The sequence below is a fragment of the Myotis yumanensis genome, unplaced genomic scaffold, assembly GCF_028538775.1.
Source record: "Myotis yumanensis isolate MYYU_CA2020_CCGP unplaced genomic scaffold, mMyoYum1.0.hap1 SCAF_1, whole genome shotgun sequence".
Classification (NCBI taxonomy): domain Eukaryota; kingdom Metazoa; phylum Chordata; class Mammalia; order Chiroptera; family Vespertilionidae; genus Myotis; species Myotis yumanensis.
Window position 1 is genome coordinate 47,910,275 of NW_027223752.1, and position 19,358 is coordinate 47,929,632.

General features: G+C 43.1%; 1 protein-coding gene across 9 annotated transcripts in view; it reads left to right on the forward strand.

Annotated features, from left to right (window-relative positions):
- Positions 1-19,358, forward strand: part of TRIM9 (tripartite motif containing 9) — a 93,301-nt gene that overhangs the window by 58,167 nt on the left and 15,776 nt on the right. For 5 of the 9 annotated variants that reach the window (XM_070419793.1, XM_070419809.1, XM_070419829.1 and 2 more), the window contains exons 5-7: positions 308-461; positions 10,169-10,326; positions 12,011-12,149. In XM_070419793.1, the coding sequence (XP_070275894.1) occupies positions 308-461; positions 10,169-10,326; positions 12,011-12,149 (451 nt within the window). Of the gene's footprint in view, positions 1-307; positions 462-6,914; positions 6,960-10,168; positions 10,327-12,010; positions 12,150-19,358 lie in introns of all 9 variants that reach the window. The other 4 variants (XM_070419784.1, XM_070419801.1, XM_070419815.1 and 1 more) reach the window with 1 other exon arrangement.

Below are 19,358 nucleotides of genomic sequence, written 5' to 3' on the forward strand. Positions count from 1 at the left end.
ATTTAATGTTGCTGGCTTTAAGCTGATCAGTTCTAAACAGCATGATCATCCATCCAGGTTTGTCTATTAGACCATTTAACAGCTGCTGATTTTTTTATATCACCCCCTCTGACTCACAAAAGTGTCCAGATTTGCCTGATAAATCATGGGTCACTCTCACCCTAACCGGCTCCTCACCACCGGCACAGAGTCAGGAAGGTGTGAGTCCCAAGGAAGGTTGCTGGTGACACTCGGGCAGAGTTGAGGGCAGTGTCCTGTGGCCACTGTGGTGGTGTATTTCTTAGGCTGTGGTCTTTGGTGTGACTAGATTTCTGACGCCCTCATAAGGAGAGTGCACCTGACTGAGGACCAGTGGGGGAAAGGCACGCTCACTCCCAGGATGACCACAGACTTCGACTTGAGTCTGGACAACAGCCCTCTGCTGCAGTCCATTCACCAGCTCGACTTCGTGCAGATGAAAGGTGGGTATCTGGATCCCCCCCAGTCATAGTACCAGCCGAGTGGAGACTGGTGCTTGAAGCAGGGTCCAGGCAAACAAAAGGCAGCTGCCAGGTTTATAAATCACCTGAGAGGTGGGAAGGTAAACACACACGCCTGTGGTTAATGTTACAAAACCCGGAATGGCTCCTGTCTTACCGTGTAATGGACACGTACCTGGTAGCTGTGTAACCTACCTCTCAGAACAAACTCAATGCTTGTCAGTTTGAGAATCTTAGGGATTTCAGAGGCTCAGCATCAGAGAACAGCTGGGGTGTGTGTGTGTGTGGGGAGAGAGAGAGAGAGAGAGAGAGAGAGAGAGAGAGCGCGAGCATATCACAGTACATAAATGTTATCTTATTGCAAAAAAAAAAAAAGTAACCCAGGCCCTGGCCAACTTGGCTCAGTGGATAGAGTGTCGGCCTGCGAACTGAAGGGTCCCAGGTTCGATTCCGGCCAAGGGTACATGCCTGGGTTGTGGGCTCGATCCCCAGTGCGGGGTGTGGAGGAGGCAGCCCATCGGTGATTCTCTCTCATCATTGGTGTTTCTATCTCTCCTTCTCCCTTCCTCTCTAAAATCAATAAAGAAATACGAAATATATATATTTTTTAAAGTAACCCAGAAATATTGACAAAAATCAAGAGAATTCAGAATTGCAATGACTGCTTCCACATGGGTAGATAGTGAGCAAATGATTAAGCATGGATTAGTGGGAAATTGAAGGATCAGTGGCTTGCCAGTACTGGTCAGAAAAATTGGGCCTGGATGGAGAAAGAAAATAAAAATTTGAAATAAATGTTAACGTTTTTATTTATGTGATTAAAGGCTATGGCAAGATCTCTGAGCTTTGGGGGTGGCTGAGGGAAAGGAAAAATACTTAAAATTATCTTAAGGAAATTAACTCTTTCAAATCAAAATTAAAACTCAAACCAATCATGCAATGATATTTTAATGGCAGCGTAAGTCATATCCATTTGAAAAATATTTCTGATAGGATTTTTTTTTTTACTTTTTATATTGAAATAATTATATATTTACAGGGAGTTGCAATAGTAAGGAGAGGCCTGATGTACCTTTAATCCAGTTTCTATCAATGGTTAATCTTGCATAACTAGCAAATAATGTCAAAACCAGGAAATCGACATTGGCACATTGTGTGTGTCTAGTCCTCTGCCATTTTGTCAGGTGTGTAGCCATCACTGCCGTCGAGGTGCAGAACTATTGCATCACCACAGAGAGCTCCCTCGGGCTCCCCCTTTAGTCAGCCACACCCCTCCCTCCACATCCCCAACCCCGGGCAGTCATGGGTCTGTTGTCTGCATGATTAGTCACTTTCTGGTGTTTCCGTAAGAAATTGATTTTCTCTTTGCTTCTCCCGACTTAAGCATCCACATAATAAATGACTTAAAAGACACGTACTTTAAAATTTTTTGTTTCCTAGGAAAAATCTACATGCTTCCTTTACCAGACAGACAGAACCATGTAACTCTGCAAGGTGTAGGGCCATGTGCTGATGGCCCACGTCACGCAGTGAAGCGTAGCTTCTTAATGGATCTTTACCCTCTTTTATTTCCAGTTTTCTCATTTTGTTGTTCACTGTGTATTGCTATGGGACAATGCCCTCATTCACACTGAAGTAGCGTATAGATTGCAAACAAATATGCTCTGCTGCAGTGACAACAATGCTTAGCATTTGTAGACTGCTTACCAAATCACTCTTCCAAGTGCTTTCCGTGGATTAACTCATGTTGTTCTCACCGCGCTACGAGGCAGCTGAGGAAACTGAGGCACAGGAAGACTGAGTTACTTGCCTAGACTCACACAGCTAGTGAGTGCCAGGCCCCGGATTCAAAGCCAGGAAGTGTGGCTCCGGAATCCACACCTGCTGCTTCCCGTTTGTACTGCAAAGCGAGTGCCTTACTAAGCGGCTTCTTCCAGGAACCACTAGATTCCTCTCTGAAACTTAGAAATTTAGTTTTTTGTTGCAGCAACTCTTTCTTGCTGTTCAGATATTCTTCTTTTCCCTGGCTGATGTGGCTTAGTTGGTTGAGCATTGTCCCGTGCACTGAGAGGTCACCGGTTTGATTCCTGGTCAGGACACATGTCTGGATTGCCGGCTAGATCTCCAGTGGGGGTGTGCAGGAGGCAGATGTTTCCCTCTCTCTCTCTCTCTCTAAAATTAAATAAAAACGTATTTCAAAATAAATAAACATGCCCTAGCCGGTTTGGGTCAGTGGATAGAGCGTCGACCTGCGGACTGAAGGGTCCCGTGTTCAATTCCGGACAAGGGCACATGCCCAGGTTGCAGGCTCCATCCCCAGGAGGGGGCATGTAGGGGGCAGCCAATCAATAATCCTCTCTCTCATCATTGATGTTTCTCTCTCCCTCTCCCTTCCTCTCTGAAATCAATAAAAATATTTTTTAAATAAATAAATAAATAAATAAAAATAATTTTTTTCTTTAACACCTATGCAGGAGCCTGTGAAATACAGCCATCTGAGTAGTGGTTAGAGTCCCTCCATCAGCATCTCTCTGTACCCAATTCTTTCAAGGAGGTAAAATCGTTCAAAGGTTATGTCACAAGCAGCTCAAAGGAGAAAATATGTCACAAAAGGACAATGTAAGGGCTTTTGGTGGGAGAGGAAAACATTGAGCCAACCCGGTTAGCCTTGCTGATGGGGCAGGTGGAGGATGTGAGCCTCCAGACTCTGAAGAGCTTCCATCAGCTGGCAGAGCCTCTCCTCCCCCATTCACTGTCACTGAGTCTTGTCCTTCTGCCCACCGTGGAGACCAGGCCACTTGGTAGGATGGTAACCATTGTGTTGGAGTGAACAGGCCCTTCATCTGGTCTGGGAACTTCAGGTTTATGGACTAGGCCTCACAGACCTCATTCCTAAAGCATTGTCACTCGGCTGTTCAGGCTGCACCGGAGAGAAGCGTGGACCCAGCTGTGCGGACAGCCCATTATGCTGTGCATACAGCAGAGAGGGCCGAGCTCTCTAAAGCCCCAAATGCACAACACACAGCAGAGGTTCACCGGGACACAACATTGTGCAGAACAGTCATGTGTGAAGGTGCCATAATAGGCCATTGCAGAGGAGGCTGGATTATTCCCTTTTCCTTTTCTTTTTAACACTTCATCTTAATGTAATTTACTGCTGATTGGTGTCCCTCTGCAGAGTTCATTTATATGCTTTGTTTTGTGCTCCTTAAAGTTTAGTTCAGTGAGAGCCATTCCTCTTTAGAATCTGAATCATGTTTATCTGTCAGATGCTTGCGATGGAAGGGAAAAGCCAAAGCTCAGGATGCCCTGGAACTTGACTGGCTGTTGTGAAGACTTCCACTGGCCTCTTTGATATCTGTTAACATCTATACATCTGTATCAGTGCAGCTTTAGACTTTACTTTTTAGTATATTTGCAGTCATTTAATAAACTGCACTTTCATAGCTTATCAGTAAAAAAATATCTCAAGAAACTGCACCCCCACCGTAACCGGTTTGGTTCAGTGGATAGAGCGTCGGCCTGAGGACTGAAGGGTCCCGGGTTCGATTCCGGTCAAGGGCATGTACCTTGGTTGCAGGCATATCCCCAGTAGGGAGTGTGCAGGAGGCAGCTGGTCGATGTTTCTCTCTCATCGATGTTTCTAACTCTCTATCCCTCTCCCTTCCTCTCTGTAAAAAAATCAATAGAATATATTTAAAAGAAAAAGAAACTGCACCCCAAAATCCATGTATAAATGACCAAAATTTAAGTAGCATTTTAAGGAACCTGACCATTGTGAAACTAACAATATGTGTAAGTCAGTGTTTTTAATGGTTCCAATTGTCTTCTAACTGTGGATTATAGTAGAAAGTTAAAATATTTTCCAAATTACTTAAATATACATTTAAAGTTATGATTCAAACCAACAGCTAAAATTTCTACTTACCTTTTTCTTTTCTTTTTTTTCTTATTTCTTGAGTCAAAATTTTAACATCCCTTTGGTTTTGGTGTTTCATCTCAGATGCCTTTTTTTTTTTTCTTGATATGAAAGAAGATAGTTCTGTTGATGGTTTTTACATGTTTCCATTTAGGCCAGTTACTATTTGACAAGAATGCCCTGCATATAATTATTCTATTAACTAAGGATTTAACTAATCTGATCTTTCTGATTTCACATCACCCCCAAGAAATTGAGATCTAAGTGGAGATTGCTGGTACCTGCTTTGTTCAAACATCCCAAAATTTTAATGACATGTTCTCTGGTTGCATTTTGATTAGAAAATTATCTTATCCTCCTTCTATACTATTGAGAGTGGTGTTTGATCTCTCAGACTTTTCTTTTATAAAAAACAATAGATTAAGCTTTGTTTTCTGTTTTTATTCATTTTTGTGTGTGGTTAGTTTGGGGGGGAGGTATTTGGGAAGGTTGTTTGTTTGTTTGTTTAGTTTTTCCTTAATTCTAAGTTGGTATTGTCAGCTTTTCCCAGGTCATGGGAAGGAAATTTTAAGATTCTTTTCCTAAAAGGGCTCTGCTGCTTGGCTCAGAATAGATTTCAGATATCTACGCCCTCCCAGAAAAATATTACCCCACAATTGTCTAAGTACACAAAGTGTCCCAAGATTCACTAGTCTGGGTGGTGAAGTGAAACACTAGAGCAGCCGTGGGCAAACTACGGCCCGCGGGCCGGATCCGGCCCGTTTGAAATGAATAAAACTAAAAAAAAAAGACAAAAAAGACCGTACCCTTTTATGTAATGATGTTTACTTTGAATTTATATTAGTTCACACAAACACTCCATCCATGCTTTTGTTCCGGCCCTCCGGTCCAGTTTAAGAACCCATTGTGGCCCTCGAGTCAAAAAGTTTGCCCACCCCTGATCTGGAGTGTTCATTCTGAACCAGATGAAACAGTCACTTAACACTCCACCTAGCCTTTGTAGCACATATACCAACAGCTGTTAATCCCCTAACTGCCTCTACTCACCTAAGACACATTTAACTTTATTAACTGGTATTGAATGTAAGAGCTCTGAGTATGTACCAAGGTCATGGGCAAAGACAGTCTGACCTTAACAGACTCCCCTATAAATCATGGAGAAAGTGCGCCCAGAGGTTTGGCAGCCGAGACGAGCCCACATAATACTTGCATGTAATCTGTTCATGGTTTGGGGGGCCTAAAAGGCATGTCCTCAAAACCTGTGTTCATGTTTAACCTTGACAATGTAGTAGTGATGGCTTGCCAGAAACAGCTTCCTCTAAAGCAGCGGTTCTCAACCTGTGGGTCGCGACCCCTTTGGCGGTCGAACGACCCTTCCACAGGGGTCGCCTAAGACCATCCTGCATATCAGATATTTACATTACGATTCATAACAGTAGCAACATTACAGTTATGAAGTAGCAACGAAAATAATTTTATGGTTGGGTCACAACCTGAGGAACTGTATTTAAAGGGCCAGAAGGTTGAGAACCACTGCTAAAGTCTAACCTTTCCCTTAGATGCCATTTGTATTGTTCAGCCGCCATAAAAGAAATGAGTTCACCAAGGAACCTTCAGACAAGGTGACTCAGCAAAATTGCATTCCCAACTACCATGGGTTGCGCGGTGAAACATTTCATTAATCCAGGCCATCAATTCTGGGAGGCTTTATCGTTCCCATACAGAAACCAAAAAGAAACTTCCCTTTGGAATTGGGGGTGGGGACTTCCCTCTAGTGCACTATTACTAAACAGCCAACTAGAGAGGCAGTAGAATGCAGTGTAAGCTTGGCTCTAAATCCCAGCCCTGCCACTTACCAGCCAGGAAACCTTTCTGTTTCAGTTTCCTCCTCTACAAAATTGAGATAATACCAGTACCAGTTACTGTGGGGTTGTTGTGAAAATTCAATGAGTGAATACACATAAAACTTCACCCCACCATCATGCATGCAGTAAGTGCTCAAGGCCACCACCTATCATTATTTCTTCATGTCCATAGCGGGAGGCCCACTTCCCTTCGAGTGTCCTCCTACTCCTGCTACCTTTCCCAGGGGAATTCCGAGTGGCTGTGACTGTTCACTATCGGAAGGATTAGGGGGAAATATTAAATGAATATGAAAAATCTGAGATATAATTTGAACGAAATGGACTTAAAAAGTTAAAACACTTGAAAACTTTGGTCTAAGAAGACACTGTTGTAAAATTTAATTTTGAGCCATAGCTCTACCAGGCCCCTTCAAGGAAGTCAGTAAGAACAGCTGCCCCTTTCTCTCTAAGGGGAGACTTTTAGCCTGAAGCTGGATTTTATGGGCTCAAAGAATGCTAAGTCCTAGAATTCTATCAGATAGGAGAAATTAGTTCTTTAGAAAAAAAACCCACAATGATATCTAGGAATGATCACAAAAGTGTCAAGATCAAGATAGCTATGGTAGCTTCAGTAACAAGAGTTTCAATAAAATAAAACCTTTTTTCTTGTAGTTCAGCCCAGGAACTGTGATGCTATCCATTTTCAAACCACAAAAGGTAAAATAATTTGGGAATACTTTGGATTCTTATAGACCATTTATTTTATACTCAATAAAGTAAAACGGGGTAACATAACACCCACTATCAAATGTTTTTCTAAAATGTCAGCCGTAATGTTGTCACATTTGCCTTTTATATGCAACTTCACTTTGGGGTAATTAATGGAAAAAAAATAATTCTGAGCACATTGAGAAATAGATTTAGACTATGCAAATAGTAGTAGTCTCTCTAGTAGTCTCTCTCTCTCTCTCTCTCTCTCTCTCTCTGCCCCTTTTTTGTTTGCTTATTTGTTTAAACCTGGGACAATGTTAAGATCTGAAGACTAGTGAGTGGTTAGATTTTTTTCTACCCTTTTGGTCTTTTAAAATGTACCCACTGAGGACTTACACTAGTAAATGGGGTTCATATGTTTTAATTATACATGACACTATGTATTTCAGTTAACATTTTAATTATGCCTATGTCCATATAGGGAAATTTGAGTTTCTTATCAGTCATTACAAGCATTTGTACATTCAAGTGAAACCAATTGTTTTCTTATTGTGACCTTATTCTTTGATTTTAAAATTGATAACATGTAGACTTTCCTGAAACATGAACAAAGGTAAAATGAGACTGATAGGGGAGCTAATGAAATAAAGAGAGTTCTAGAAATTGTTGATTTATGGAAGTTCTAACCAATATGGCCAGTTAAGAGCAACTATCCCCAAGGAGAATCATTCCTTGTCTCTAGAAGCCCTTTGAAGAATGGTTAGTCTGAACTGGTCTCTTTTTACTCCACAGTTAATATACTAAAGTGTATTTCTTTTATATGGAAAATATTTAAATGACAAAGTAAGTTCCTAACATGTATAATAACCTAAAGTTAACCCTCTAGCCAGAACGGGTTTGGCTCAGTGAATAGAGTGTCGGCCTGCGGACTCAAGGGTCCCAGGTTCGATTCCGGTCAAGGGCATGTACCTTGGTTTCGGGCACATCCCCAGTGGGGGGCGTGCAGGAGGCAGCTGATCAATGTTTCTCTCTAATCAATGTTTCTAACTCTCTATCCCTCTCCCTTCCTCTCTGTAGAAAATCAATTAAACATATTAAAAAAATTCTTAAAGTTAACCCTCTAATTACAACGCATTGGTGATACCTGTTTGTGTTTATATGGTCATTAGAATCGTTAGAAGGAGTTATGTCTTCTCTTTCTTCCTTCCTCCATCCAGTCCTGTAGTCTTTCTATTGAACGAGGTGATGAATGTATCTCCTTTCTCCATGTCCAGATGTTCTGGGATTTCTGGGGCTATGGATGCCATTGTTCTCTGATAAGAGCCACCTGAACTCTATGCCATTGACACTTGAAACATGATGTCCCTTCCTAAACTGATCACCTCCAATTAACACAGTGGTTCTCAACCTGTGGGTCGCCACCCTTTGGGGGTCGAACGACCCTTTCACAGGGGTCGCCTAAGACCATCGGAAAACACATATATAATTACATATTATTTTTGTGATTAATCACTATGCTTTAATTATGTTCAATTTGTAACAATGAAATTGGGGGTCACCACAACATGAGGAACTGTATTAAAGGGTTGTGGCATTAGGAAGGTTGAGAACCACTTAATTAACGGGTCATAATTTTAATTTAATTATATTTGCTCTAGTAACTCAGGCATGGTTTTCTCGTAATGTATCACAGTCTTTTCTTAAGTATAAGATAATTGACCTGCTTCACCTTCACATCTCTCATGGTATATATAGTCACTGCTGTTGTTTCATAGGTTACCCAGCATAGAACCTGTTTCCTATATTGCTATTAAATTAACCATCCTCTGGGTTGGGGTGACTGGCAAGGGGAGCAGATTTAATTCAATGCATGACATTCAGAGTCCAGTTTGGGAACAGCATACCTCTTCCACAATTAGCTTTTGTTCATCGAAATGTCCCTGGATGTGAGCCAAAATGCCATCTTCTATTTTATTTTATTTATTTTTTGAAATATATTTTATTGATTTTTTACAGAGAGGAAGGGAGAGGGATAGAGAGTTAGAAACATCGATGAGAGAGAAACATCGATCAGCTGCCTTCTGCACACTCCCTACTGGGGATGTGTCCGCAACCAACGTACATGCTCTTGACTGGAATCGAACCTGGGACCTTTCAGTCCGCAGGCGAATGCTCTATCCACTGAGCCAAACCGGTCAGGGCTCATCTCCTATTTTAAAGTGTTACAAAAATAAATTCATATTTTGGTGCTGAAAAATAATTGTTAAGCAGTTGGTAAAAACATTGTCCCCAGATACATATATCAAGTTTATATAGGAACTTGGATGATTCATGATTTGTTACCTAACATTTCTATGTCTGTATGTCTGAAGTCAGTTTTAAGTAACACAGAAGACTCAGCACAAAACGGAGACAGGGCTATGTTGTGACTAGTAACACTGTGACAGATACTCCCAAGGTCACGAGGACACCCAGACCCTCCCTGATAGGCCCTGTTGCTCCCATACTGCTCTCTCAGCTCCCATGTGACGGTTCTATGCCTGCAGAAAGAACTGACTTGAGCTAGTGCTGTCTTCAAGGTATAGCTACCTTGAAAGAATGGTGAAAGTTCCTCAGAAGTTTCAAAACTGAGAAATCACTGTTTGTGTCAACTGATACCAAATTTTCAAAAATACACTGTTTTATCTACTTATATGCACAAGGCCTTGAATAGAATCACTGGTTTAAAAGAAATGACAGGACCTTAGAAATATAGTGGTTTCAGAGATATTCCTCAGGAATAGGCAATTTCAAGTTTATAAACTTGGGATGTAGGGCTCAGAATAAATGTTACGATAGATTTATCAGCCATGGTATAGGTTAAAAAGGCTTTTATGGGCTGGACTGGAAATGTATCCCCCTTGCAAACCATTTCCCTTAGAGGGGGTGTCTTTGATGCTCAAGGGAGTGAGAACAGAGCACTCGTCTCCCCTTCAGTTAAGGGAGGAAGTGCCACCTGGACTTGGCAGAAGGCAGCACAGTGGCTCAGGAAGCAGCCCCACTCCTGGAGGCAGGGAGGGAATCCTGGTCAGGTCCCCTCTGCCCGCCCCCCCCCCCCCTTCTTTCGGCCAGATACTTTGTCTAGTCATTTGTTTATCAGAGGAATGTTTATCATTCCAAGATACTGAAATGTTTGCAGTTCAACAGAAGCCAGGGTTACACTAATTTCTGTTTAGCTTCCTCTCCGGTCCCAGCGACCCCCATCCTCCAGCTGGAGGAGTGCTGCACCCACAACAACAGCGCCACGCTGTCCTGGAAGCAGCCGCCTCTGTCCACGGTGCCCGCCGAGGGATACATTCTGGAGCTGGATGATGGCAGTGGTGGTCAGTTCCGGGTAAGCAGAGAGCCTATTCCTGGCTAACCAAAACCAGTGACTTCCTCAGTGCCCCGCCGTGCAGTCTCAGGCCCACTCTCCCTCCCCTCCTGGGGACATGCTATCTGGCAGGGTCTGCCTGCTCTCAGCTGAGGCCTGCTTTCTCCTTGTACCATATCAGAGATGAACGAAGGAGTCTCTGAATAGAAATGGTCCTGCCTTTCTTCTCCTCCTCCTCCTCCTTCTTCTTCTTCTTCTTCTTCTTCTTCTTCTTCTTCTTCTTCTTCTTCTTCTTCTTCTATTAATTTCAGAGAGGAAGAAAGAGGGAGGAAGAGGGAGGGAGAGGGAGGGAGAGAGAAACATCAGTGATGAGAGAGAATCATTGATTGGCTGCCTCCTGCACACCCCTGACTGGGGATTGAGCCTGCAACCCAGGCATGTGCCCTGACTGGGAATCAAACCATGGCCTCCTGATTCATAGGTCGATGCTCAACCACTGAGCCACGTCAGCCAGGCATGGTCCTGCCCTTCTTAAGAGAAAGTTCACACAGTGCTGTGAGCTCTGGAATCTGAATGCCTGCATTCAAGTCCAAACTCCACCACCGAACTGGTGGCTGCCCATTCCTCGCCTCTTTGAGCCTTCATGTCCTCAGTTGTAAAATGGGGGTGATAATAGTAACATTCTTAAGAGTCATGTAGATCATCCACATAAAACCCTTAGCATGCTGCCATCCCAGACTCCAGTCTTCTTAACGTCCTACCAGAGAGTTGACGTTTTAAGGCTGTGCTTTGAACGTGACTTATTTTTACTCATTACATCGGCATAATGTTGCAAAGTGTGCAGCTAAAGAGGGAGGCAGATGCCTCACCTTTGCTAAACATGCATAATGCTAGGATTTATTTTAAGCCTTTGAAATGTCATTCTTTCTCCCTCCCCTGTTTCCTCCCCCTTCATTCTGTACTGTGATGAAAACCTATACTCCTATGGCTTTGAGTGGATAGGCCTTGCAACAGTTCCTGAAGTCATTATTGGAGTTATAAACATAGCACGGAGACCACCCTCATGTTTTCAGATCTGTTGTTCACAAATCACACTGATGGATAAAGAGCTCATAGGTATAATACACTGTGTAAATGCTATGCTAATAATAACAAGTACAATGCTATCTCTGACACCCAATCTTAATTTTTTAAGCCCTAGCTGCTAATAACTCCCATTCATTAAGCTGCCATGCTAAATACAAGGCACCATGCTAGTCAGTTTGCCTATATGACCTCATATAATCCTTACACTAACCTCATAAGCTGGGTATTACTATAACTATTTTCCAAATGAGAAAACTGAGGCTAAAGAGGTCAATTAAATGGCCCAATAGCTCACAGGAGTCAAAGCCAGATCTGATGCCCAAGCACTTTCCCCCTAACCCAGCGTGGGCAAACTACGGCCCGTTTGAAACGAATAAAACTAAAAAAAAAAAAAAAACCGTACCCTTTTATGTAATGATGTTTCCTTTGAATTTATATTAGTTCACACAAACACTCCATCCATGCTTTTGTTCCAGCCCTCCGGTCCAGTTTAAGAACCCATTGTGGCCCTCGAGTAAAAAAGTTTGCCCACCCCTGCCCTAACCACTTGGCAACACTACCCCCTAACGCCTCCCAAGGGTTCCCGTTAAATGGTGGCCTGTTATTTGTCGACCCTCAGGAAGTGTATGTCGGAAAGGAGACCATGTGCACCGTGGATGGTCTTCACTTCAACAGCACGTACAACGCTCGCGTCAAGGCCTTCAACAAAACAGGAGTCAGCCAGTACAGCAAGACCCTGGTCCTCCAGACGTCCGAGGGTAAGGCCCTTCAGCAGTATCCCTCAGAGCGAGAGCTGCGAGGCGTCTAAGCCGGAGGTAGCCCCGCCAGCGCCGCACTCCGCAGTGTGGCCATGACTCGCTCTGCGCCCTGGCCCAGGCCGCTGGTCCTTTCCGGCGCTGGGGAGCCCGTGGTGTGTGGATGTGTCAAACCAAAGAGTCCACAGCGGCAGTTCAAATGGCCTGGGCCGTCGGCTTCCTTTGATAACGCTCTAAATAAGCTGCAGGTGAAGAAGCTGAAACGCGAAGGCCTGGCGCCCCCGCATGTGAGACCGATGTGTCTAGGCTCTAGGGCAGGCTCCCCTTCCCCACCATCCACATCATTGACAGTGTTGCCCAGATGCTTCTCAATCGCCTGTTAGTGCTTGCTTGTTCCCGGGGGTGGGCCGAGGTTCTTTCCAGATGCGGATGTGTGTGACCCACCGCGGTGCCAATGGGTGGGGTGCTGGAGCTGTTCAGAGAGGGCCAGCCCACCTTGCGCACCCAGCATGGACTGCTTCCATTTCACACCCAAGCCCAGGCCGGCAGCACCAGGACTGAGGCTTCCTGTGGGCACCAGACAGGACGAGACCAGCAACTCTGCATTACCTTGCGATTTCGTCTTTGCCAGTCCCTCTAGGCGTGGTCAGAATGCCTAGGGCCACTGTATGAAGTCGGTCTCTAGATATTTTGGTCTGTAAATATTTTGGGTCATCGAAGGCAAGCCATCAGATGGCCAGGTATAACCTCTGAGGCTTTTAACATTTTCATTTTAAAAGCAATTGCAACCCATGAACTCCAGCCTATGAAGAGGTATCTGTGGTTGGTGCCAGATCATACCTTCTGGGTATGATTTTAATCATAGAAGACCCCACACTACTGGCATTCTCCATAACTTCCCTCTGCAGAACTAATTATGTTGATTTGGGTCAAATTCAAGATGTTAGCTAAAAGAACTATGGTGGTGTTCCCCCCACGGCCCCCCCGACACACACACATATACTTTCCACAAACCTCAGCCTGTGCCAATCGCCCCTGAAATGGTTCACATGGTTAAAAACAAGCACAACTTCAAATCCCACAACACGGTTGCTAGGCCCCTGGCCATGAAAACCATGTGTGGGGCGCAGTCGTAAGTCTGCGAGGGATGCTATTCAAAGAGCAGGATTTCTTCAAGGGAAAAATGTCCACGTGGTCTATTTCCATTTGGATTACAGGGATGTGGTAACTTCAGTCTCCCCGGGGTGATCCTTTTAGCATCTTCTCTCTGGGATGACCTATCAGCTTGAGAGCAGCTGCCTCTTTCCCCACAGTCCCATGGTAACTGCTAATGCCTTCCCAGAGTTCCTCTTAGACGCAATGCAGAAGGCCCTTCGGGGCGATGGCCTCATTTCCATGTGTACAGGATGTGTGACTGAAGAGTGAGGTGCATGCCGTCAGAGCAGGGAGACCATTCGCTACTAATGTTACTAATCCATGTCATCAGACTTACTGGGACACTACTTCTACTCCTAATATATCGTGGAAATCATACTTTTCTGCTAAAATCAGTTATCAGCTTAGCAGCTTGAGTACTCACGTCTCTCTTTTCATCCTGCAGGAGGATGTAGTTTGTAGCTTTCACTTAATGTCCATAAGATTGTGGTGTCTAATAAATTACAAAGTTGGAACTGCGATCCTTGGTGCCACAGTCACAGAACTGGGGGTCGTTTTCTAAAAGAAACTAACGGAACAAGTCCTCTTCCAACAAAGAAACTGTGCTGTAGAAATAATTTCCTCCATGAATTTTATATATTGTATACAAATATAAGGTATGTATCTAACTACAAAGACAACCTTATCATCGTGTAGAAACCAGTATCCTCTGTTACTGCACAGAAGTGATTTTCTCATGATGAAATAAAGTTCACACACATATGCCTTCTCCATAACTTTGGTTTGTTCTATTTGTTTCTCCCTCATTCTAACTCATTCAAACAGTGAGACAAGATTTAGAAAGCAAGGAAAAATATAATGAATAGCTTCTTTTAAAAAAAGATTTAATTAATCTCTAACAATACAGAAAGCCTATAGAATTAAAAAAAATATATATCATCTTTGCTTTTTAGAAATCAGTGAGGAAATGCCATTAATGGAGTGTTGATATATTAACTGAGATTATGCTTTATTAATATTATTTCCTATAATTCCTGGAAAGGTTTGCTTCAGATATATTTTTTCTTTGCTGCTATTGGAGGTAAAGGGGTGGTTGGTTTTCACTTTCTATTATAATACAATCTTTTGCATTCTTCTTAGCAAGATTTAACCCCTTTCCAAAGTTCAGAGCAAAAAAGTCTGTATCACAGAATACAATTCATAGGTGATTGCAAGTCAAACTTGTATTTACATGAATTTCGTCTGAGGTTTAAATCACTTGTCACTTACACTCTTTGAATGATCACAAAAATTTCTGCTGATCTAAAGGTAACATTAGGGAAGATCAGATGCCCACATTGTTATGAATTCTCATCATTTTTTTCAAAATCAAATGTGTTTGTGTATTGATCTAGCTGTTGGGCAGTGTTTGATAACTACCCACTGAGTGGCAGGCTGTGGGTATAGAGTGTGAAGCAGACCTCCCCGGGCTGCCTAGGAAGAGAGACAGACCTTAAAGAAACAGACACGCAAACAGTTGCATATTTTCGAGTTATGATAAACAGTGTGAAAGAGGGGAAAGGGAAGACATAATTTTTATAGGGAATTGGTCGGGAAAGCAATGAAAAATAATTTAATTCAATGGAAATGATAAAGGATGTGTTATTAAAAGAGGAGAGGAAAGGCAAATGTATGTTTGGTTAGTTCCCTACAAGCAAAGTTCTTGGGCATGTACCTAAAACAGCCATACAAATAAGGTCTGTTGTATTCTAAACCAAGTTACCCTGACTTAAGAAGAAATAGAACTGTAAGCAATTAAGAATGTGAACATTGTGTAACAAGATCTTCTTAATACGTAGAGTTCTGGACTCAGTCTGGGATACTACTCTTAAAAAAAAGAAAGAAAAAAAAAAACGAAGAACAAGAAAAAGAAAAGGAAATATTCTGTTTATTTTTCCCTATCTCCCCTCTGCCTATCTAAATAGACTATATTTTTTTTCTTTTTCTTTAATCTGAAGAGAAAATGAAATAGACCAAAGGCAGTATTCCTGGGGCCACATACTTTATGGAGACTGTTAACTGGCTGAAAAGAGGTCTCTCTGACAGCCTCAGATCCCAGAGCCAGGGAGTTGCTCTCCGAAGCCTTCTCAGCAGAGGTGGCGCTGTGCTCACCACGCCTCCAGGGGATTAGGACAGGAAGGGTTGCACCCGCTATGTAATAAATACTCTTTAACACAAATGTTTGTGTGAAAAGGTTATTTTCCTTGGATAACTTCCTAGAAGTGGCATTATGGACCAAGCATTTTTAAGGCCCTTGATCTGTGTTTCCAAATTGCCTTTTAAATAGATTTTACACCAGAAATGTATGAACTATTTCATTTTACACTAATTCTACTACTTAGGGTTTCATTTTGACCTACAAGCAGCCTCTCCTAAAAGTACAAATGTTTCTAAAAGAAGGGTTTTTTGGAAGGTTTTACAAGTGGGTTATATTTTTTTTTATTTTTTTTATCTGATTAGGTCTTTTATTTGAATTTTTCAATTTTATTTTTCCATTACAGTTTACATTCAATATTATTTTGCATTAGATTCAGGTGTACAGCATGGTGGTTAGACAATCATATCCTTTGCAAAGTGAGAACCCCAATATTTCTAGTACCCACCTGGCACCTTAGAGTCATTACAATATTATTGGCTGTGTTCCCTATGCTGTACTTTTATAACTACCAATTTGTACTTCTTAATTCCTTCACATTTTTCACTTAGTTCCCCCAATCCTCCTCCCCTCTAGTAACCATCAGTCTGTTCTCTGTATCTATGAGTCTGTTTCTATTTTTTTTGTTTATTTTGTTTTTTAAATTCAACATATAAGTGAAATCATATGGTATTTGGTCTTTCTCTGACTTATTTCAGCTAGCATTAAAAGAGGGTATTTTTAAATGTATATTTTCATGGCTGTTTTACATCTAAGAGCTACATGAAATACATCACAACACATTGCAGGGAATGGACATGATCTAAAGGGAAGAGAAGACTTCCCAGAGAAGAGAGAGGGAGAGAGAAATCCAAAGGGAATAACTGTATGCAAGCCCAAAACTTCAAAATCTGCATTAAGGTGACTGTGAAAAGGACATCATTCATTCATTAACTGAGCACCTCAATGTTGTCTGGCACTGGGCTGGGCCCCAGGACCACAGAGATGCATAAGGCATGGTCCCTGCTTTAGTACGTGTGGGTTTTACTTCTCCTTCCTGAACTGCATGGCACCTGACTCAGAGCATATAAAAACTATGGCACCACCTGACCTCTCTAAAGCTGAGATATCTACCCTACAGTCAGGATAGTCATCTTACAACCAAGAAGTAAGCCACAGTGATCTCCGATGGGGAAGAAAAAAAAGTTCAGGCATAGAAGAGCCTGTGTTATCCTCACAGCAGAGCCCTTGGCCTCACTCACTTCTCACTTACTCTTGGTTTACGCACAGTTCACTGACCTCCCTAACCCATTTATGAAGAGCACTCGAAGCATCACATTAGAGGAGAGAAGAAGGACTTGGTATAGAAGTGAGTTGAGGCTATTGGTAGCATTGAGCAGGAAAGGTAACTAGAAAAACTGAACAGACAAAGAAAAATCAAAAGAACATGCTATGACATATGCTCTGGGTAAGAAGTTACATAATGCATTTTAGAAATATTTCCATCTAACACATTTAAAAGTTAGTATATTATCTGGAATCTTTGGTAATGAAGTATTAGATATACCTCAGAAGGCTTTGTGGAATCCTATATAATAAACGGCTAATATGCAAATTGACCAAACGGCGGAACAACTGGTCGCTATGATGCGCACTGCCCACCAGGGGGCAGATGCTCAACGCAGGAGCTGCCCCCTGGTGGTCAGTGCACTCCCACAGGGGGAGTGCCACTCAGCCAGAAGCTGGGTTCGTGGCTGGTGAGTGCAGCAGCAGTGGCGGGAGCCTCTTTTGCCTCTGCGGCAGCACTAAGGATGTCCGACTGCCAGCTTAGGCCCACTCCCGTGGGGCCTAGGCTGTCAGTTGGACATCCCCTGAGGGCTCTGGGACTGTGATAGGGCACAGGCTGGGCTGAGGGATCCCCCCCCCCCCCAAAAAAAAAACATGAATGAGTGCATGAATTTTGTGTACTGGGCCTCTAGTCATAATATAAAATAAACCCTCCACCCCCCCCCCCCAAAAAAAACACCTCTGATCATTTTGTGTCACACTTCTAAGACCCTCTTCATTGTCCATTAAAATATCCCATGAAAAATGACAGCTACATAGATTTTAGACTCTACCTCTGTACCCACTGCTAATGTCTAACCCCCCCACCCCACCCTGCTCTGTTGCTGCAACATTCTAGATTTACCCTATGTGTTGCTTTCCCATTGCTGCTTTAATTAGTTGCCACTAGCAGCACACATTTATCATCTTACAGTTCTAGAGGTCAGAATCCTAAATGGGCTTCACTGGGCTTAAAGGGAGGTATCAGCAGGGCTGCGTCCCTTCAGGCAGTTCCAGGGGAGAATCCAATCTCTTTCCTTTTCCGGTTTCTGGAAGCCACCTGTATTTCTTGGCTCATGGTTCCTTCTTCCATCTTCAAAGCCAGCAGCATAGCATCTTCCACTCTCTGATTCTGACCATCATGCTTCCCTTCTGTAAGGACCCTTGGGCTTACCGTGGGCCCACCTGGATAGTTCAGGATAACCTCCCCAGATCAAGATCCTTAAGTTGATCACACCTGCAAAGTCCGTTTGGCCAAGTCAGGCGACACAATCACATGTTCCCAGGATTGGGACGTGGACATTCTGGGGCACGCCATTGTTCTACCTACCACACACTCCATCATTGTCATTAATGCACCACTCTAAGTATGGGAAGGTGCAGCCTCTGAAAGGTTACGTAACTTGTCAGACCCGGGCCTTTCAGCCTCCAATGTGCAGCCCAGTGTAGTCTAACATCAGAACAGTGCTATCTGCTCTCTGCTACAGGGAAGGAAAGAGGAGAAAGCAATCCTAAGTTTGACACTAGATCAGTGCTACTTGCTCTCAGCTAAAGGGAAGGCAAGAGAGGAAAGCAACCCTAAGTGTGTCTGCTAGGTGTTTAAACGTCTTGTCAAAACAAAGCAGCATTGTGTAGCTGCCTCACGTGTTTATCCAGAAACCCCAGGCAGAAAGAGGTTTCTGGATAAACACTTCCAAAGAGTCATGTGAGAGTTTTTTGGTTTGTTTTTTTTTTAAAGAACAACATTCCTGCTTTTAAAAGAAGGTGTGAGGTGGTCATTTCCAGCATAATATCTGAGCTCTTCCTCAGGGCCTGTGCTTTATCACGTCTCTGCACTTCCTCTAGTCCCCCAATCCATCCCAGTGAGCGTTCTCCTAGACAGGTCCTCCAACCCATTTGGTACCAGTGTCTGCTGCTCTTGGTCGGCAGAGACAGGTGGCTGTCTGGGAAGGAAAAGGGATATTGGGGCCACATTTTTGAGACTACGGATAAGGCTGCAAATTCCAGCACCTCAGCAAAGAGGTGCTCAGAGCCCTGGGAAGGTGCTCGTAAGCATTTTCTTAGTTGAATGTCCATAGGAGCCATCTCCCCAACACCTTCCAGGATTGCTTTATCTAATGACAATAAAAGGGTTGGGGTCTTCAAATTACATCTTAGAAACTGCTTTCTAAAAGAGAACAGAGAAGGCATTACTCATAAAGATCAAAATGCCTTTTGCCCCGTTAGACTCAGCATCACACTACCCCTTCTACTATGATAGCTCCTCCCACACGTCAAAGGAAATAACCCAGAGAATAGTCAGTGGAGTAGATGGAATGTAGCCCCAGAATGGCCCCCAATGCATCTGTCCTAAATCTCTTTGTAGATATTTTGTGGTGATGTGGGGCCAGCATAAGTGTTGCACTCTCAGACCCTCATGTCCTGAGATCCCTCCGCCAGAGAAGTTGTAACCTATAAGGTGAGGGGAATTTTATTCACCAGGAATTGATCCTGCCTGGGTCCCTCTCCTGTCCTGTCACAGTTAAAGGTTTGGATGTGTCCTTTAATCTCTCAGGATT